Consider the following 20,604-nt stretch of genomic DNA (forward strand, 5'->3'; position numbering starts at 1 on the left):
TGACTGATTACAAGGGATAGGAGGAAAGAAGTTGAGAAGTAAAAGATTAGGAAAGACTACTAAAGTAGGTGTAAGAGAAGAGACCTTTCTGTAACTTCTGAGAATCGAGCTCTGTTCTTTTGTCATTTGTTATAAAGCATTAGAGTGCAGGGGTGGCATTTGGCAGGATCAACCTGGTATAGGGAAGTGGGCAGCACTGGTCATGATGGTACAGCTCTCCCTTGAAATCTGGACCCAAGCTAATGTTGTGCAGCTGGCTTTGGGCAGGGCCTAACACTGTTCACTGCATGTTTTGTCTGAAAGGAAGGGATCGCTTCTATTTTTCTTCCTATCTAGCATTGATGTTTATGATCGCTCTTTTAAAATCCGTATTTTCCACTCTTCATAAAAATGCCACAGGGCTGCCCAACAAATTTGCATTAAGGAATTTTGACGTAATTAGCACCTGGCTTTAGTTGTAAATTATAGTCAGATAAATATATAAAGAGAGGGAGCATTTAAGCAATCTTTGGCCAGCAACTGTATTTAAAAATATTTTATTTTTTTTGAATAGGTGATACATATGGTACAAAATTCAAAAAAAAACAAAAGGAGATACAGTGAAAAGTCTCCCAATCCTGTACCTATCCACCCTGTCACCCTCCCCACAAACCACCATTGTTTCTAAGAATTTTTCCTGCAGATGTAATCCCATAAATTAATGTGAAATATGCACAAGAATATTCATTACAGCATTATTTATAGCAAAAGATAGGAAACAATGGAAACATCTGTCAGTGAGGGACTGATTAAATAAATTATGATTTATCCATTCAATGGAATAGTATACAGCTGTAAAATGAAATGAGGCAGCTCTAATTGCAAGTATAAAAAAAAAAAGCAAAGTGCAGAACAGAATGCAAAGTATGCTATTTGTGTTTTAAACAAAGGAAATATGTATATATGCATGCAATATCTCAAGGTTGGCAGGAAGGCGGAGATTGGAGTGTTGTGGGGGCAGTGGGAACAGCAGTTACGAAGGTGTAGTGCCAGCAGGATATAACTGGGGGATGGTAAGTTCTCTGATGGTGAGGTATAAGGCGGAGTGGCAAGGATGAGGTGAACAGACAACCGCTTCTCTTTCCCCATTCTTTAGACAAATAGTGTTATATTACACGCTGTTATGCAACCCTCCCTTTTTCCCTTAATTTGTTTTGGATATCTTTCTGAAGGAATTTAGAGCCACCTTTTTTAAGGGTTCCATAGCAATTAATTGTTTCTAATCTTTAGCTATTACAAATGATGCAGTAATAACTTCTTACATATGTCATATCTGGTGAAAATATATCTGAAGGTTAAGTTCCTAGAAGTGGAAACTACTGGATAAAAGAGTTAGTGCTTTTATAATTTTGAAGGACATTACCATATTGTTCTCAGTATGTACTTCTGTCAGCTATTATGAGAGTGCCTATTATTTCTCACATGCTTGCCAGCTAGGAGTCTTAACAAGCTTTTTGATCTTTGCCAATCTGACAGTTTTAAAAAGGATCTCAGTATGGTTTTAAGTTGCATTTCTTTTATTATGAGTGAAAGGATATTTTTACATGCGTAAGAGTGACTTATTTTTGTCTGCTGAAAACATCTCAATTAGTATAGGGACCTAGAGCAAATTATTTAAGCTTTCTATGTCTCAGTTTCCTCACCTGTAAATTGAGAATAAACAATAGTAAGTAGGATTATTGGATAATTAAATGAAATGTATGTATGGCACTCAGCATAGTGCCTGGCACATGGCAAGCATTCAATAAGTTATGTGATGGCTAACAATAAGAGGAGCAGGTAGGTAGGACAGGGCAGATTAAGAAAGTAGCATTCACTTCCATGCTCCAGTCACATGGAGCCTTGTTCGTTTACATTGCCATTCATCAGAGAAGTGCGAAGTCAGAGCTTTCCTTGTCTTTTAATAGTAAACAGTCATTTCCCATTGGAACCCATCATAGGCTATCAATCAGCAGAGCTGGCCAGGGAGTAGGCACAGCCTCATCTCTAATATTTAGACTTAGCCAACATGGTAAAGAAATTTAATCTGATATGAAATAAAAACAACAGAAGAGACCAGATGTACATTTCTTTATTCCACCATGGTTCTGAACTCCCAGCTAGTTTGGGTTGGAGTGAGTCTCTGCTTGTAAACTCAGAGGAATGCCTGCCATCGTTTTCTGAAGGGAAAGGGCAGGGGCTTCTGAGTGGAGGGGAAAAACAACATTGGAAATCTGGCTTCTTCTGAACAAGACCACACTGGAAAATAGACTTTTTACTTTTAGCACATCAAACTGGTTTTTTCACAAAAGGAGAGCCCAGAAGAGGTTTGTTTCCTGTAAGAAGCAGTGTTTATGTAATAGAGGTCTTTGTAGATGGGTACTCTATCCTGTGGCAGCTCTTGCTGCTGGTGCCCACGGGCTATCGCTGGGCGGATTTTGAATGTTTACAGCTACTGAATATTTTCTTTAGACATATAAAGCCTTGGCTCCCCTTTCTCATCAACTCCACATATTTTTCATCATGTCTTCTTGCTGCTTTCTCAGGCTCTTTGTTCTTCTTCATTTGTGTCTCTTACACTCAACAAGCTAATATCAGTCTTGCTTCTCTGAGTGAAGGGATCTTCTGCCACTCCTTGGGGTCAGAGAATGGGCTACAGGATGGAGGTGTGGCAAAATCAGGGCCCAGAACAGATTGGCTGAGTGGTGGTGATGGTTCTTAGGAGGGGGTTCTGGAGTCAGTCCCCAAGCTTCCCCAAATCCTTTCTTGCTCCACAGATTCTGAAGGACCTCCCTAGGGCAGATGTAGCCTCTGTCCCAGTTGTGGGATCATCAGGATGATGGTGGATTGTGGCTGGAAAGGGGTGTCTGCAGTGTGAGGCCACGGAGCCTTGCATGCTTGCACAGCTTGGGAGGGTGGATGAGGGCCATCCTTTGGTAAGCATCCCATAGCAAGGCCAGGAGAGGTGGTGGACAGGGCCTCATGCGGTGGCTGAAGCATTAAAGCGATTGGTGGTGCTTGAGCCAAGCAAGGGCACGGAGGCAGTGACCGAAGCTTACAGCCAGAGGCTAAGCTGGGAGAGATGAAAGCAGGCAAGGCTGATTGGGAACCTCTGGCCTGATGTCGCGGTGTCTTCCCAGCTAGGAAATCATCCTCAAGGCCCCTGCCTGTGACTGGAGGCCATCTCCAGGTAGTTGCCACACTGACCCCTGACTGCTACTCCTTGGCAGTACAGTGGGGGGGGCCTGCCTCAGCCACATATCCCGGGGAGCAGTGGCAGCGGTAGGAGCCCTCTGTGTTCTCGCAGTAACCGTGGACACAGAGCACAGCAGGCCCGTTCAAGTCATCACACTCATTCACATCTAAGAGGAAACAAAGGAGAGAGCTGTAGGGAGCCCAAGTGCCTCTGCTGGCTGCCTCTACCCCTCTGGTTACTAAGCCCTGGCCTTTGCCCTAGAGTGAAACCGTAAGTGTGACAGCCAGAGGCTGAAGTCACTTCCCAAAACCAAGCAACTCAAGGACAAAGCAGGGGGCAGCAAGCTCATACCATGCCCAAGACTGTGCTCTCTTGTCCTTGTCTGTTGTCTGGGAAACTGCACGGAAGGGGCTTTCTAAAGCACATAATTAGACCTTCCTTTGGCACTTTCTTCCCTCCCAGCCTGATGCAGACAGCCCCACTAGGAGGCAGCAGTGGCTCTCCCAGCCTTCCTGAGTTCAGGCGTCTCTGTGGGCAGTGGGCCAGCCTGACTCCTCCATCAGAATTCTACACTCACCTACGCAGGCCATGTGGGCTGCATCCAGCTGGAAGCCCTCAAAACAGTCACAGGTGTAGCCCTCCCGCACGCGCACACAGCGACCGTTCTCACAGCCGTTCAGGATGCCGCACTCCTCCGCCTGAAGCCCTTCGAAGCCGGCTGGGGTCTCTGGGAGGAGGAAATTGGAGAGAGGAGGAGGCTGAGGGCTGTGTCCAGACTCTCCCTAATGCTGGGACCCTCGCCCTCCTGGACAAAGGGTGCCCCTGTGGAACTGTGGGGGTGGGGGCAGAGAGGATCATAAAATTCTCGTGGAAAGATGCTAGAACAAAAGGCAGTACTCTTGAAAAGTGTGTGTCATTTTAGATGGGGAGAGGTGTTCTCGGCTTTAAATGAGGGCTCCAGGGAGGCTGAGACTCACTGCTTCCACAATGCCCAGCTCCTGCTGGGGTTTGTGGGGTGGGGGAGTGTGTTGCTACGTAGTTTTTGGGTTTGGGCGTGGGGATGGGGTGAGGTGTTTTGTTTAAACCTTCACATCGTGTTTTTGGGAAGTGGGGAACAATTGGTAGCAGAGGGGCCTCACTCAACACAAAGCAAAACGTCGACCAGATCTACCTAACCCTCTTCACTCTCTAAGCACCCCTCCACCCCATGGAAAAGGCCCCACCCTACCCAGCAGTATGGTTTTAGTCTGATGTGGTAGCTTTGCCTGTGGTGGGTACCGTGTGCATTGCACAGTGCTAGGCCTGACTTCCTCATTAGACTCTAAGGCCTGAGTGTTTGGATCGCACCATTCACAAACCGAGTCATCACAGTGGGCCTTTAAAGTCCTTAGAAAACCTTAATCCACACTTCAGGTCACAAGTGTGAATGCTGGGTGTCCTTAGAGCAGGTTATTCTGCAGCCTGTAGGTGGCGTGGAGGGAGAAAAAGACTGCAGTGAACAGCTTTCTCTCTCTCTTGGTCCCCACAGGAAGCTTGTAGGTTGGGACAGGGGCAGTGTCCTGTACCTTTTTGTGTCCCTGTGATAGTTTATGACGGAGTTGTTAGGGTTGGACCTGGGCGTATGTACTTGTCTCGAGCAAGCCGTGAACGGAGACCTCTGGCTTGGTGTGTCTTTCCCCTTCCCAGTCCTCACCCTGCTGGCAATATGACTAGCAGGTGGAGGAGATGGAAGTGAAACAGCTTTGGTGCCCACTTCTTCCCCAGTTTTGCAGCAACACAGACCTGGATGGCTGGCCACATAGTGGGGCTGGAGTTCTGAGGGCTGCAAAGGAGACTCGAGGATGGGTGTGCGGTCCCCTGGGTGGCCGGCTGTGTTGGCGAAGGCAGGCTCAGGGACGGTGTCCTCGGGGCCCAGGTAGTTGTAGAAGGGGGCCCCATCTGGGCCATAGATGCTGTAGTGCAGGTCATCGGGCCCAGGGCCATACTCATAGCCTGGCCGGAAGTGGACCCCGGCCTCGCGCTCTGCCTCGATGCGAGCCACATTGCACAGCTGAGCGTAGACCTCTGTCAGGGAGGAGGGAGAGAGGGATCTGGGTTCCAGCTCCTGCCAACTAAAGCCTGGCTGGCTTTGTCTCTGGGAGCATGCAAGGACTGGTACCCTCTGGGAGATCCTGGCAGCATTCTTCTCCCCACCTCTCCCCTGCCCTACTTTGTCCCCAAACAGCAGGTATGGAAGACAGGGCCGGATTGCTCTGCTCCTTCTTTCTAGATCCCCCCTTCCAAGGTGAGGGCATCCCCCTCCCTGGGGCCTGGCACAGCCCTGCAGGGTCTCCCCTTTGCTCCCCCTCACCAGAGCTCCTGGGGGGACACAGAGCACACTGCCGGCTCCAGGCCTCGCCATCCTGGCAGCAGCATTCCGTGTAGGTGGTGCGGTGCCCACGCAGGGGTTCGCTGCATACATCATTGGTGACTTTTTTCCAGCAGACGTCCGTGTGGATGTCGTGGTCAGGGAGGTCCTCTGGTGGCACAGGGCACGGAGGCACATGAGCCCCCCCAGCCCAGGTCCCCTTCTCCTGCTGCCCCACGCTCAGGCCCACTCACCCATGCTGCTGGTGCTGTTCATGCAGCGCTGCTGGCTGAGGTCCAGGGTGAGCGGGGGGCTGCAGAAGCAGTGGAAGGAGCCCTCCGTGTTGACACACTCGCCATTCTCACAGGCCAGGTCCTGGCACTCATCATGATCTGGGGAGGCAGGAAAGGGTGGGGCATTGCCAAGGTGGCCTGTCCACTGACCACCCTCAGGGAAGGGGGTTTTCCTATCACTGATAATGAAGAGTTAGTGCCCTGCCTCCCTCCCCTCAACCCAGCCCAGCCTGGAAGACCCCTCCCTGGGGACAATCTCTGACAGCCCAGAGCTCCTTCACCTGGGACCAGCCTGCTGCAGTGGGCGGTCTCCCTAGGACGGGGGACTCTCAGCAATAATGGGACTGGCTGGCAGGGGCTGGGTGGGCCATTATTCAGCTGTGGGCCTGGGGTGGGGGCAGGGATCATGTGTGTCCTCACCCTCACACTTCTTGTGGGAAGCATCGTAGTGGAAGCCGGGATTGCACAGGCAGACATAGCCAGGCACGGTGTTGAGGCACCGGCCGTTCGGGCAGAGACCAGGCCCGAATATCACACACTCATCCGCATCTGTGGAAGGCAGAGCTGAGGTGAGAGGAAGGTGAGAGGCAGTATGAGAGGTACCTAGAGCAGGGAATCCAAAGCCAGGCTAGGTTTGAATCCCAGCTCTGCCACTTACTAGGTGGCTTTGGGCAAGTTGCTTAAGTTTGCCTTGCCTCCGGTTCCTACATGCTCTTAGAGTTGTTATAAGGATGAAAAGGTGTTAATATGTGTGAGGTGCTCAAAAAAGTGCACAGCGCGTAGCCAGCACCCAAGAAAAGCGATCTCTGTCTCCATCATTTCCTTCTCAAGACTAGCTTCAGGACTAGGGTGCTGAGGGCGCAGTACCTGGACCATCCTACTGTGAGTGTGGGTTCCCCAGAGTTTCTGGCCTCATCAGTGCAGCCAGGGAGATGAGCGCAGCCTCTGGCCTCTAGAGCAGTGCTCTCCACTCTGTCCCTGTGCCCAAATGTGGCTGGGGGTGAGAGTTAGTCAAGGCATCATAGTTTGTTTCTGGAGGTGCAGCCTTGGGAGAGCAGGGAAACTGAGGTGAGGCTCATGTGGACACTCCAAGAGCAGCTTGAGTCAGAACTTCCAGCTAACACTCTGCAGGGAGTCAGCCCTGGGACAGAAAAGGTGGAGGCAACCTGGGAGGCCAGGGCTGGATGCAGAACTTCCCCAGGGACCCTGTGGAGGAGCAGGCTAGGGCCCACTTAGGTGAATGGAGTTTGGGTCAGAGGATGGAGCAGGCTACCTGTGTACATGGTCTGTCCAAATGTCCAGGCTCCTTCCACAGGAATGTAGCCTTTTCCACTAGGGCAGATCTCGCTGAATTCAGCTATGTAGAGAGGCGTTTCAGCTCAGAGTGGGGAGGGCCCTGCCCCCTTCCTCTCTCCCCTTCTTTCAGTGTCACCTTGCAGAGCTGACCCTTCGAGGATCTGGAACCCTTGGGGTCTTACCTGAGTCCTCAGACGGGCACAGGTCACAGGCGTCTCCCCAGCTAGCGCCCTGGGTGCAGCAGCATTCTGCCTGTGTGGTGTTCCGGCCCAGGACACTGGAGCAGGGCACATGGCCGTTCTGCCCAGAGTAGCAGTCCATGCGGGTGGGGGCCAGGGCATGGTCCCCTGTTGGGGCCTCAGAGATACTCTGACCTGTGCGTGACAGATGCTCATTACTGTCTGTTCATGACCCTCTGAGGGGGGTCAATAGTCCTTGACTTTATTTCTTAAATTTAACATTTGTGTAGCACTTTACAGTGGAAAAAATTCTGTTACCTGTATTACCTCACTGATGCTCTCCACAACCCTAAGAAGTGGCCTAATCATCATCTCAAGAAACAGAGGCTTAGAGAGGCTGGGGCCTTGCCACCGCTGTGCGATTAAGCTATTAAGCAGTGCAGCAGGGATCTGACCCCAGTTCCTCCTCACCGAAGCCCCTGCTCTTTGCGGTATACCACCCTACCTGCCTCCCTGTGATGGGCTGCCCCCAGTCCCTGGCATGCCATATGGGCAGCCCTCTGGTCCATTCTGCTTCACGTGTACCCCAGCCCCTTCCACCCTTCCTTGTCTCCCTCACTTTCCCGCAAGGCAGTGAAGACCAGCTGAGTCCTAGTCCAGTCTGGCGTGAGAGGCTGAACCCAGTAGCTCTCGGGTGGAGTGGGAAGTGGGAAAGGGAGAGCCCGGTTTAGTTCAGCTCCAAGTCCTCTCTCATCCAGAAGGTTCCCAGGGATTAGATGGATTCAGGGTCCCTTCAAGGCTCAATCTGTGGTCCCTGGGCCCACCCTAAGTCAGCATCAGGGTTTCCTGAGCCTCCTCTAGGATCGTCGCCACCGTGTAGCTCCTGGTTTCGCTGTGCGCGGCCCTCAGCCTCCTCACCCCTTCATGCACCAGGCCCCACCTGCACCTCCCTGTGCTGCCCCAGGCCCTGGCCCAGTGTCTCCCTCAGTGGCTAGAGGCTAGAAGAGGGATGCAGAGGAACACGCTCTCTGTAAACCTCTGAGTCACCATGGATAATGCATCTCCCAGGCCTCACCTCCAGCCCCCCGCGGGCGGCAGTGCCCCTCCTGGGCATCGTACTCCTCCAGGTCACTGGCGCAGAGGCACAGGAAGGAGCCCTCCACGTTCTCACAGAGCGCGGCCCCACACACCGCCAGCATAAGCTCACACTCGTTCACATCTGCCAGGTGTGAGAAGAGGCTCGTGGGCAGAAAAGAGGCAGCCCGTGCCCCCTGCCCCTGACTCCAGCCCACTGCTCCCAAAAGAAGCAGGCTAGGCCTTGGGGAAGAAACAAGAGTAAGTATAGATTTGCAGGGAGGAGGAACCGATAGACAGAGGGCATGGGAAAGAAGAGAGAAGGAGAGAAGTGGCAGCAAACGGTCACAGAAGTGCACAAAGAGGAAGGGTTACCCCTCAGTGCACATTCTCCAAACCTCCTGCCTCCTGAGGCCCTGAGGCTTGAGGACACCTGCTGCCCTGCTGGCAGAGCATGGCTGTGCTTCCCCTTACCCGCCCAGCCCACATGCCCCTGGGTGAGGAGTTGAAGTCCCCCTCTTCTTTGAAGCCTCCCTTACCCACGCTCTGGGGACCCATGATGGAGCCACGTGACCAGGACCAGTTGAGGAGGAGGACCCCAGGGCCTTCCCTTTCCTGGCCCAGACCTTGGGTAGCCCACAGGCTCCTCACCCACACAGTCCCAGCCTGACGGAGAGATCTCAAAGCCCTGGTCACAGAGGCAGCGGAAGGAGCCGTCAGTGTTGTCACAGAAGCCATGGCTGCCACACATGGTGTCGTTGGTGCACTCGTCTATGTCTGTGGGACAGTGGGAACCAGGGTAGAGGGTGTGTGTGTGTGTGCACGTGTGCACTCTCTCACACACATGCACACTCTATCGTTCTATGCTGAGAATACTTATTTGGCTTATTAGCACCAAGACCTGTGAAAAGCAGCCTCTCAACCCAGGATAAGAAAACTCTAACATTCACAGTCCTGTGGCATCTTTCGTAAGCTCTGCTGGATGGAAAATATACAAGCTACACTCAGCTGCAAAAAATCATGTCCTCAGGAGAAAATCGTGTCTCGCTCAATACGTGAAAAATAGGTTTTCTCAGCCCTCTCTCCTCTCTCTCCTCCCTCCCTACTCACCAATGCAGTCTCCGTTCGGGGCCATGTGGAAGCCAGGCTGGCAGTCCAGAACACAGCGGTAGGAGCCAGGGCTGTTTTCACACTTCCAGGTGCCACACACCGGGTCTCCGTAGTCCTCACACTCATCGATATCTGTCCCCAGAGCCATGCCATGAGAGAGGACAGAGGTGGCCAGGTCACTGCTCTGGTCCCACAGGGTCATGCCCCACAACCTCTAGGGTTCTTGATCTGTTCCAAATTACTGTGCTCATCCCAACCCCAGCACATCAAGGTCAGGACGATTTCCCCTGACCCTGCAGGGCTGAGCCTCTGGGAAGAGAACCGTATGCTATTTAGGAAGCAGTGAGCTCTTAGCCTTCTGTGACACTCCTTTTTCTCCGCCGCCCCCGTCTCCCATCCCTACCAGCAGAGCACTGTACTTCTCTTTACACGAAGCCTTCAGCATAGTGTATTACAGAGAGTTGTCTTCATATCTGTCTCCCTTGCTCAATTTCAAGATCATCCATAACTGTCTATTTGTCCTAGCAAAAGACATTGAGCATAGCAGGTGTTTAATGTCTATTGAATCAATTTGGCCTTTAAAACTAGATTGTGTGCTCTGCCAGCACGAAGACGATGATTGTCTTCATTTTGTCATCCTTGGACAGCCCCTGAGCCCTGAGTCTCAATACATACACTATTTGTTGGACATTTCATCTGTGGAAAGTGCTCTGCTCCACGGGAGCTGAGGACCAGGCAGGGTAGAGATGGCAGACGTGGGCAGAGCCCTGTCCCCTCCCCCCAGAGCCCTTACCCACACACTCTCCACTCTCTGGGGAGGGCTGGAAGCCAGTTTCACACACACAGTTGAAGGAGCCCTCGGTGTTGACACAGTGCCCTCCCAGACACGGGTCTGTGGCGGCACACTCGTCCACATCTAGAGTAGAGATGGCTGTCAGCAGACCCAGCCATGGGTCCCTTCCCTGTTAGGGTCCTGTGTAGCATCCTCTGGGCCCTGAGTAGCCCATAGGAGAGTCAGAGAGTGGCTTATGTAGGAAATGGCTGGAAGCCAGAGGCCAGGCTGCGGGAGGTGGGCACCGGGGTGGGGGTGAGGGGTGAGGCGGGGTCCCTGGAACTGGAGCTCTGTAAAGGGGAGAAGTGATACCTGGAGTTTGGAGTGGGTGCATGCCTGCTGTCAATGTCGTGAAGAGGCCCTGGTGAGAGACTGAGTCCCTCCCTCCCTGAGCCCCGGGCTCCCTCACATCACTCCTTGCTCCCATCTTCTCCCTGGGCAGGGCCATGAGCACTTGCTCTTAGTACTGGTATTAAAAGGGACACCACTCTAGTCTTAGCCTCTAGCGCCCATGCTCCTGGCCAGTAGAGGTAGCTGTGCTGGCTTCTCACCCTGGCATCTGGTACCCCCCTCTGTGCTGACGAAGCCAGGTGCACACAGACAGAAGAAAGACCCGTGGCTGTTGAGGCACTCGCCATGGGGTGCGCAGTGCTCCTCCCCCATGCACTCGTTCACATCTGCAGGGAAAAGATGGGGAGTGGGTGTCTGCTGGGGATGTGCCTGCCTCCCCACACACTCATGTCCCCCACCCCCAGTAGGGCGACCAGGGTCACTCACCCTCACACACGGTGCCATTGGCCAGCTGGAAGCCCTGGGGACAGAGGCACTGGTAGGAGCCCACCGTGTTCTTGCACTCGCCTCCCAGGCAGCTGCTCTGGGGGTCTTCACATTCATCCACATCTGCAGGACCACACAGGGGAGGAAGACAGCCGATGGCAGCACCTCCCAAGGACAGAAGCCAAGGGGGAAGTGTCCAGAGGACCTGTCACCTGCCTGCAGAGCTGGACCCACGGGGGATCATCCCCTCATGAGGCAGCACAGCTGGGACAAGCTTGTGAGCGACTCTTGGGGAGCAGGATGATGCAGCTCCTCCAGCCTCAGCAGCCCCCAACCTGCTGGACTTCACCATGGCCCTGACAGAGGGGCATCCCATTTGTGTCCTCTCCCACATGGAGGCTCATACCTTCACAGGAGTCACCCAGGGGGCTGGGCCGGTAGCCCCCATCGCAGTCCTTGCAGGAGAAGGAGCCAGCTGTGTTGGTGCAGACTCCCGAGGGGCAGACTCCCGGGAAGGCACACTCATCTAGGTCTGCAGACAGACAGTGCTCGCCCGGGGACCTAGGAGGGCTCCCACTCCCTGGGCAATGCAGGAACCTCACCGTGGCCTCCCTCTCTGAGCCCCTGGGGGGTTTCCTAAAACCCCCTCCCTAGAACGCTCCCTGGGCAGCCCTGCCCTCAGCTTCCCTCTTGTCTCTGTGACTGGCTTTTCCTCCTGTCCTCACTCTGAACTTGGGGATTATGACAATAGAAGCTCTTGTTGGGGCCAGGTGCATTTATGGAGTCTTCCAGCCTAGCCTGGAGCCCCTCGGCATCAGCCCCAAACTGGGGACAAATTGAGTGTTCTTTGGGAGGTAAGACAGCCTATATTCTGTCCCCTTCCACCACTGCCTCCCCAGGGTTACCTTCACAGGCAGTGCCGTCTTCATTCACCCAGTACCCGTCCTCACAGGCAGAGCAGGCGAAGGAGCCCTCCGTGTTGAGGCAGAGGCCTGTGGGGCATGAGGCCCGGCTGGCACACTCATCCACATCTGAAATAGGGCATTGCATTCTGTGTGGGACTCTGCAGGACAGACAGGCCAGGACACTGGCAGGTAGGCAGGGGTGGGAGAAGGACAGGTCTGGACAGGGATGTGTTGGGTCAGTGTGAATAGGGATGCAAGGCCACGGGCGGATTCAGGGGGCCAAGGGTGGTATGCAGAGGGGAGGGAGCCGCAAGCTGGATTGGCCTGCGGAGAAGGGGTGCTTCAGCATCTCTGTACCTTGGCAGCCCTTCTCATCTGAGGTGACCTCATAGCCCTGATCACAAGAGCATCTGAAAGAGCCTTCTAGGTTGGTGCACTTTCCATGGGCACAGACCCCGGGGGTCAGACACTCATTCACATCTGTGGGAGAGAAGTCCAAGATAGTGGGCTGGCGTCCTCCCCATCCTGCAGCCCCCGCTGGCAGGCTCCGAGCGTCTCAGTTTTGAGGCCAGGGAACCAGCCTTCAGAGGGGCTGCAGGCCACCTGGGGAGGCCATGAGGCCATGCTCCCTCCTCCCACCTAGGCAGGGCAGGGCGTCCCATCCCCCGGGGTTAACTTCAGCCCTATCTAGTAACTCAGAGCACTCTGCATGTATCCACGCAGGGGGCCAGGTCCCCCAGCCCTGGGGCTGGTTTGGCTCATCTGAGGATACTTGGAATGAGGTGTCCAAGACCTTTGACTCCCCTCATTGTGTGTGCCAGGAACCCTACATGACCTCCTACCTGCCAACCAAACAACCCACGATCCCAACCCAACAAGCAGCTTCTGCGGGTGGGCGGGCAGCGTGGAGAGGCCAGTCATACCGAGGTGGCTGAGTGGCAGCCTCGAGGGCCTGGGAAACGTCTGCCCTCTCCAGAGCCTCAAAGCGTCTATTCAACACCCAGTCCCTCCTGGCATTCTGAACCCCAAGGCTTTCTTCCTGAGGGGGCTGCAGGAAAAGAGCACACGCCTCCTCTTGCAGACCTGCTGCCCTTCTGAGGGAGGAGTGCCCTGCTGTGCGGTGGGCGTGCTGTTTAGACGCTGCTTTTGAGATGCAGAAGAGCAGGAGACCCCTCCTCCCTGGGAACTGCAGAAGGGCCTGGCCCCATCCTAAGACCCTTAGGCTCCTCGATCCACCACAGGATCCAGGTACAGAAGCTGCTGACACTTTGGGCAGTCACTCCAGAATGCATATGGCCAAAGAGGAGTAAAGGGCCCCACCCTAGCTGATTCAGAGGGCAGAGCCCTGGCGACTCATGCCCAGCGTCATCTGGGAACCCAGCTAGATCATGCAGGACAACAGCCTCCAAGCCACCTCCCTCTGCCCGCCTCTTTCCCTTTCCGTGTGTGGGCTCAACCAGAGGTCCCATGGCCGAATGGCCTGCTCAGTGCCTTGGCTAGCAGCCCTCACCTACACAGCTCCCACTCTGGCCCCGGTAGCCCTCCTCGCAGGCCAGACAAGTGTAGGAGCCGGGGGAATTGACGCATCTCCCATCAGGGCAGGTACCGGGGTGACGGCATTCGTTGATATCTGCAAAACAGCAGCCCCTCCCTTGGTCATCCCTGGGAACATAGCAAATGGGTAGGTCTGTGACACAGCAAATCCTTGTCCCTGCCTTTGGTTGGGGAGAGGGATGGACAGAGGGAAACTAGGAAAGAATGAGAGCTGCCCTGTGTTCCCAACTCCACCTCTCACCCACTGTCTGGGACAAAAGAGGGAGATGGAAGAACTTAAAAATTAGAAAGGGAGACTTCCTGGGTGGGCGCAGTAGGCTATGGTTACCACCAGCTGTGGGAGGGTCAGAGGCTCCACTTTGTGAGCTGGGCTGTTTGGGATGGGCTTTCATCTCTCCCCTGGTGAATTCTTAATCCTTTATAAGCAGTGACCATTACTGGGATGTGCTTGGCACAGCAGCTAACTGGATTGCCAGAGGCTCCAGAGCAGATCATCAGAGGGGCAGTGAAGGCAACTTGGGCTTCCTTGCACCAGGAAATGAGGACCATGGAGGAACCCCCAATCTTGGATATGGCCAAGACCAGCTCTGAGGCTGAGTGCAGACTATAGGGTAGAGCTGGCAAAGCTTCTCTGCTGGAGAGCTGTCAGACATTTCTTCCAGCCAAGAATCACGTAGGGATCCTGGCACCCACTCTGGTGAGATCCAGGAAAGTCAGCCAGAAGGGGTAAGCCTGGACACCAACTGGACACCCAGGGGACGAGGGGACCCAGGAAGGGAGAGTGGCAACAGGAAGAGGAGGGAGCTAGTTCTCCCCGGAGCCGAGGAGAGGGCTCTTCCCCCATGTAACCTGGCATATCGTGGGCTTCATCATCAAGGCACCCAGGGGACCTGGACTGAGTGAGGGAGGTCCTGTCACAGGGACTGAACTCTGAGTCAGCACTGCAAGAGGACATTATGCCCCTCTGACCCCATATCAAGGCTCTGGCCCACTCTTCACAACAGGTCCACTGGCCAAGGAAAGAGGAGGGGTTCTTCTTCCTAAATGGGTAATTGTCACTCTCCTAGAGGAAGTCCACCAGCTTATGCAGATTTAGAGGCCCTACTGCCCAAGAGGAAGACCTACTCAGCACCTATGGAGGAAGTATGGGAGGCAGGCCTAGGGTCTGAACACAGGCTTTCTGCAGAGGGACTAAAGCCAGCAGCTGTCACTGCTGCTGGACATGGAGAGGAGAGGACATGGACCCTAAAGTGGAGGGTGAAAGTGAGTCCTTTCTGAGGTTGTTTGGTTTCCAGAAGTCAGGACACATCGAAGCCCTCTGTCCCAGAGGACTGGGACCCTCTCAAGCCTAAAGCTTCTGCCTGAGGGTCCAGAAGACGGGGATATCGCCACAGGGCAGGTGGTTTTTCAGGTGGGTCTCTGCAAGGAGAGTCCCACAACTCCCATATAATCTTGGGGACACTGAGATAAGGCTCATCTCTGGCAAGAGGGTAGCCACAAGTAGGGGCTGGGGGTGCCCCGGCCCCTACTTGAGTTGTGGTGACACCAGCCTTAACTATTCTAAGGGCTTCTGTAAAGACAGAGATGGATAAAATGAAGGATCTAAGGTGACTAACTTTGGCCACCCAAGAGACAGAGGCCAGTGCCATGACCTGTTGGCCTCGGCCGAGGTACTTGAAGGAGGATGGGCAAAGCCACTGAGAATGAGCAGCAATCCCTGTTTCAGGGATGCCAGATGATCTCTTCCAGATGAAGAGAACAAGATTGAGGCAAAGCTCCTCCTAAATCCATGCCAGGAAAAATGAAGTCTTTGGACCTTTCCTGCAGGGATCAGGCATTGTGAGAAGGAGATAAGGTTTGCCAGGAGCAAAGGGCCCTGAAGTCTGTCCTGCCCCAAACATGCTGGGCACATCTCTTGGAGGTGGTGTGCATAGTGTCTTAATGCTGGAATGCCACATGCGTGGCATTCCAGCTCTCCACTTTCTGCACCATGGTAATCTGGTGCCTCCTAGTGTCCTAGTGGTTGGGTGGCACCATGAGACTAGTGAGGGCCAATGAACTGTGAGTGGGTATGATACGGATAATTTATGGACCAAATCATTTAATGTGTGCAACCCTCCAGAGTGCTCTTTTATTCTTCCACAGAGACTGGCTATTCCTTTAGCCTACATCTCCAATGAGGAAACATGGGGCAGAGCCCCCAGCTGACCCTTGATGGACATGTGGCACTGATGAGATAGAAACTTGGCTGCTGCTGGGCATGGTGGCTTGCGCCTGTAATCTCAGCACTTTGGGAGGCCAAGACAGGTGGATCATCTGAGGTCAGGAGTTCAAGACCAGCCTGGCCAAAATGGTGAAACCCCATCTCTACTAAAAATACAAAAATTAGCCAGGTGTGGTGGCAGGCACCTGTAGTCCCAGCCACTCGGGAGGCTGAGGCAGGAGAATCGCTTGAACCCAGTGGGGGAGGAGGTTGCAGTGAGCCAAGATCACGCCACTGCACTCCAGCCTGGGTGACAGAACTCTGTCTCAAAATAAACAAACAAACAAACAAACAAACTTGGCTGCTATGTCAATAAGATAGGGGTTGTTTGTTAACGCAGCATAACCTTGTCTATCTTGGCATGCCACTGCTGGCTTCCTTCCTCAGACCAGAGCCCCAGCCAGTGATTATCACACGTGAATGGGATGGGGAGGCCAGATGATGAAAGCAGCCCCTCATTCTCCACCCAAGCCAGGGAAGGGCTCTCCTGGGTGGAAGTGAATATAACTGAACCATTAGCCAAGCCAATCCAAAGGAGCCAGAGGAAGACTCTGAATGAAGCAGATTCTATCACCAGCTACCCTGAGGCTGTCCCACCAGCATCTTGGTGCCTAGACTGGAACTAGTCACTGGATGCAGAAATATTCCAGTTTTTCTGCCTGGCCTAGGGTATGAATGTTAATCTGAGATTACGGTGTGTTTTGGAGGGTTTTATTTAATATTCTGTCTTTGAAGCCAGGAGCCATCTGTCTTCTTCCTGTGTTCCCAGCCCATGGCCAACACAGCTGGTGCTCAACAAATGTTTGCTGACCAAAGAGTGGGAGAGTATGCCTCAAACTTCACCCTTCATCTTTTTGGTATAAGGCTGCTGAAGAGACCCCAAAGGGCCCATGGCAACAATGACTCCAGAGACCAGCTTGCCAAGCTTCTGTCGGTTCGCTGGGAGAATCCTGGAGCTTCTCTAACCACAGATCAGACTTTGGATGAGGAAATATAAAGGCATTCACCTCTGATGCTTGTGAGAGCATGGGGTGGGGGTGGGGAAGGCACTCAGGCAGGGACCAGAAGCTCAGGTGACCTTGGTTATGGCTGGGCGACACCAAAGGCCCTGGCAGTCTGCAGGGAAGTCTATCCCCTGTCTGTGGGAACCTGGAGTCCCGGTACGACGGAAATGCTGTTGAGACTGCTGGACGGGCCTCTGTCCAGACCACTCAGCCTTTCACCAGAGACTTTCAGTTTCAGTGGAGAGAGTGGTTTCTGAGTTGGAGAAAGAAGAAAGAGGGCGAGGAAATTGACTGGGCTCCCAGGGTGATGGGCCGGGCTTGTGGTTACCAGTGGAAACCTGGAGAAGTGTGCGGGCTACATCATTCTTCCTTTCAACAGACTCGGAGTGTCTGCCCTGGGCCAGGAACTCTGCCTGACCTCCCAGATGTGGTGTGTGTCTAGAACCTTTCCTTGGGAAGGGAAGGAGAGGGCTGGGGTATGGGGGAGCCTGGACATGAAAAAGAACTACCCTCTGACAGTAACGTTTCCCTTTACTTATTCAGCGTCTGTATATGCCAGACAGTACCTAGCACTTTGTATACATTAGCTTATCCGGTGCTCATAAACATCTCTGAGATGGGCATTACAGTTCCATTTCCAGACATCGCGTCAAAGGCCAAACCCAAGCCTGTCTGCACCAGAGCCTGTGCCCTTAACACAGACTGGTTAATATAAATCTGATGGGTTTTTTTTTCTTTTTCTTTTTTTTTTTTTGAGACACAGTCTCACTCTATTGCCCAGGCTGGAGTGCAGTGGCGCAATCTCGGCTCACTGCAACCTCCACGTCCTGGGTTCAAGTGATTCTCCTGCCTCAGCCTCGCAAGTGAGTAGGATTACAGGCATGTGCTAATTTTTGTATTTTTAGTAGAGACGGGGTTTCACCATGTTGGCCAGGCTAGTCTTGAACTGCTGATCTCCAGTGACCCACCTGCCTCGGCCTCCCAAAGTGCTGGGATTACAGGTGTGAGCCACCACGCCCAGTCTAAACCTGATGTTTTTAATGTTCTGGTATTTTCTTGGTTCATTTCCTCTCATTTTACTTTTCTTTTTGATAAAGTCTAATGTTAAATTCACAGCATCATTGTGTTGCTTAAATGAGGTAATCTATCGAGGACCTAACCCAGACACCTGGGACAAAGGAAGCACCTGTCAGTGGTGGGTGCCATCATTCTCCTTTCTCCTGAAGATGCCAGGCTGTCTTATCTCCATCGTGCTAAGGAGGACAAGGCAGGTAGGTTCCGGCTTTGGTTATGGGTAGGCCTGAGTTTTAAAGGGGGAGGACCAAGAGGGAGGTATTGGGAGGTGACACACTGGGGCTGAAGGCAGAGCTGTCTGTCCTGCACCTGCCGCAACCTCTCCCCTTTGCTTCTCTGGACTTTGCTTCCACGGTAGTGGCATTGGGAAGAGAGGCTGTCCTTTCACAAAGTACACAAGCTCTTCTCTGACTTCCAGGCCCTTCTGAAAGCAGGCAAGTCCCAGCCAGGGAAACCTGGAGGCTGGGAGGAGTCTCAGCCTAAGCTCAGACCCAGGGCCAGGTTCTTCTTGGACTGCGCCTGGATTTACCCTCATTTCTTCCTGTCCCAGCCAGTCTCGAGAGCAAATGCCCTGGGACTCCTATAAGTCTGTGACACCCTAGCCTGACAGGGACGTGGTGGCAGCAGAGCTTCCAGGGGTCTTCAAAGCTGGCACGAGACAGGCAAGGGTCTGTGAGGAGACCAGTTAGCAATGTCACAGCGCCTTTTGGCTGGGTCTGGGAAAGACAGAAGGATCTGGGATCCCTCCCTCCCTCCCTCCCTCCCTTCCTTCCTTCCTTCCTCTAGCATTTATTGGGTGCTTATCAGGTGTCCATGTATGGGCCATCTAAAGATATGGCCCAGCCCTCAGGAGCTCACAATCTAACAAGCTTAATAAGAAGGCTGACACTCCCAGACACACCGACTCTTCCTCTGCCCCATGAGGAGAGCACATTTTTCAAGGCAAGAGGGCAGAGGTTACAGAGGAGATGTTCCTAAGGTGTCATGTGGATAAAGTTGTTCGTGCTCCCCTGCTGCAGGTGGCAGACAGGATGCCAGAATGTCACTGAGGGGATGGAAGGGCTCAGGAATTCTCATAGGTGTCTCTGTCCATAGACGTGGGCTCAGCATCAACGGGCCGGGGCAGGGACAAGCTAGAAGGCGTGTTGGTGGTGGGCAGTGCGTGGGGAGGGACAGGTGGGTGGTGGGGTGGCAGGGCGCCTCCCTCCTTCCCATTCCTTACCTTGGCAGTGTCCTTTCCTGACCATGATGTAGCCCTGATCACACTCGCAGTGGTATGAGCCCTCGGTGTTGGTGCACTGCCCCCCGCTGCACACCCCTGGCTGCTCACACTCATTGATATCTGTGAACACACAGAAAAGCCCTGAGTCACAGCCAGTCCTGGAGGATGGTAGAGGGGGCGGGGTCCTGGAGCATTCCTTCTGAGGCCAAGGACAAAGGATGCCACGCTGAGGCCTGGGCAGGGAAGGCATGCTTGCTGCAGCCACAATTGCCTGGAGGGGCTCCTGGGCCAGGTCTGAAATGATCTAGCTCAGGCTCCTGATAAACCTGAGTTCCTTTCTCTCAGGGGAGTCTACTCTGGGGACCCATGGGGATCCTTACAACTGTTTCCTCACCCTCATGCAAGGGCTGGTCTGGAGGTGGGGTAGCAGTCCATACGGTATAACCTGCAGAGGCCAAAAGGACTCCCACCCCGCTCCTGGCCCCACTATATCCCCTTTGGGTCTGCTCCTGGAGTCCTTCTTTCCTTCCTTCCTTCCTTTATTTATTTATTGAGACGGAGTTTCGCTCTTGTTGCCCAGGCTGGAGTGCAATGGCGCCATCTTGACTCACTGCAACCTCCGGCTCACTGCAACCTCTGCCTCCCTGGTTCAAGCGATTCTCCTGCCTCAGCCTCCCGAGTAGCTGGGATTACGGGTGCCCGCTACCACGCCTGGCTAATTTTTTTGTATTTTTAGTAGAGATGAGGTTTTACTATGTTGACCAGCCTGGTCTTGAACTCCTGACCTCAAGTGATCCAGACTCCTCGGCCTCCCAAAGTGCTGGGATTATAGGCATGAACCACTGCGCCTGGCCTCCTGGAGTCCTTCCTAAGGACCTTCATAAAGGTTAGGAACCAAGCAGCCAGTGAGGGATCACGTTTTAGGTAACCATGGATCTGTAGGGTGTGGTTTCTGTCATTTTTCCAAAGTATATTGGTGTCCCATCATGGCTCTAAAGCCCAACCCCACTCACGCCCCTCCCCTGCTTAAACTCCTACCAGAGACCCCTGCTACCTCCAGTTCTGTTTGCAGCCTGGCTCACAAGGCCTTTGCCACCTGGCCCAGCTCTGCTGTATTTGCTAATTCTTTCACACAAGTCCCTTGGTATAGCCTCAGCTATTGTGGATATCAGTGGTCCAACCTCCAAGCCTTTGTTCACACAAATGCTTCCGCCTGGAGTCTCTTTCCTCATGATGGCCAGCAAATCCCTGCCCCCACTTCAAAGATGGTTTAATGCATCACCTCTGGGTCCTGTGGGTCCCCATCCCCTGTCCCCACAGTCAAATTAATCAAGGCCTCACCTTCCCACTCTCCCCCTTAAACTGGGACTGATACAAACACTTCACAGAGTCCTTGTGCAGATTAAATACAATAATCCAGGTGAGGGGTTGAGCACTGTGCTCACCTGGCATAAGGTAAG

At 53.5% G+C, this 20,604-nt stretch overlaps 1 protein-coding gene across 2 annotated transcripts in view; it reads right to left on the reverse strand.

The window, feature by feature from the left end:
* Positions 1–2,092: 2,092 nt before the first annotated feature.
* Positions 2,093–20,604, reverse strand: part of LTBP2 (latent transforming growth factor beta binding protein 2) — a 111,706-nt gene continuing 93,194 nt past the window's right edge. The window contains exons 18-36 of one of the 2 annotated variants that reach the window (XM_054447892.2): positions 19,145–19,264; positions 13,538–13,657; positions 12,385–12,507; positions 12,028–12,153; positions 11,529–11,654; positions 11,123–11,245; positions 10,897–11,022; positions 10,307–10,429; positions 9,514–9,645; positions 9,055–9,180; positions 8,405–8,548; positions 7,333–7,524; positions 7,128–7,211; positions 6,275–6,403; positions 5,816–5,953; positions 5,565–5,732; positions 4,997–5,278; positions 3,792–3,941; positions 2,093–3,380 (exon numbers count right to left, since the gene is read on the reverse strand). In XM_054447892.2, the coding sequence (XP_054303867.2) occupies positions 3,235–3,380; positions 3,792–3,941; positions 4,997–5,278; positions 5,565–5,732; positions 5,816–5,953; positions 6,275–6,403; positions 7,128–7,211; positions 7,333–7,524; positions 8,405–8,548; positions 9,055–9,180; positions 9,514–9,645; positions 10,307–10,429; positions 10,897–11,022; positions 11,123–11,245; positions 11,529–11,654; positions 12,028–12,153; positions 12,385–12,507; positions 13,538–13,657; positions 19,145–19,264 (2,678 nt within the window). In that variant the 3' untranslated portion in view covers positions 2,093–3,234. The remainder of the gene's footprint in view (positions 3,381–3,791; positions 3,942–4,996; positions 5,279–5,564; positions 5,733–5,815; positions 5,954–6,274; positions 6,404–7,127; positions 7,212–7,332; positions 7,525–8,404; positions 8,549–9,054; positions 9,181–9,513; positions 9,646–10,306; positions 10,430–10,896; positions 11,023–11,122; positions 11,246–11,528; positions 11,655–12,027; positions 12,154–12,384; positions 12,508–13,537; positions 13,658–19,144; positions 19,265–20,604) is intronic. The other variant, XM_054447894.2, reaches the window with a different exon arrangement.

The sequence above is a fragment of the Pongo pygmaeus genome, chromosome 15, assembly GCF_028885625.2.
Source record: "Pongo pygmaeus isolate AG05252 chromosome 15, NHGRI_mPonPyg2-v2.0_pri, whole genome shotgun sequence".
NCBI lineage: Eukaryota > Metazoa > Chordata > Mammalia > Primates > Hominidae > Pongo > Pongo pygmaeus.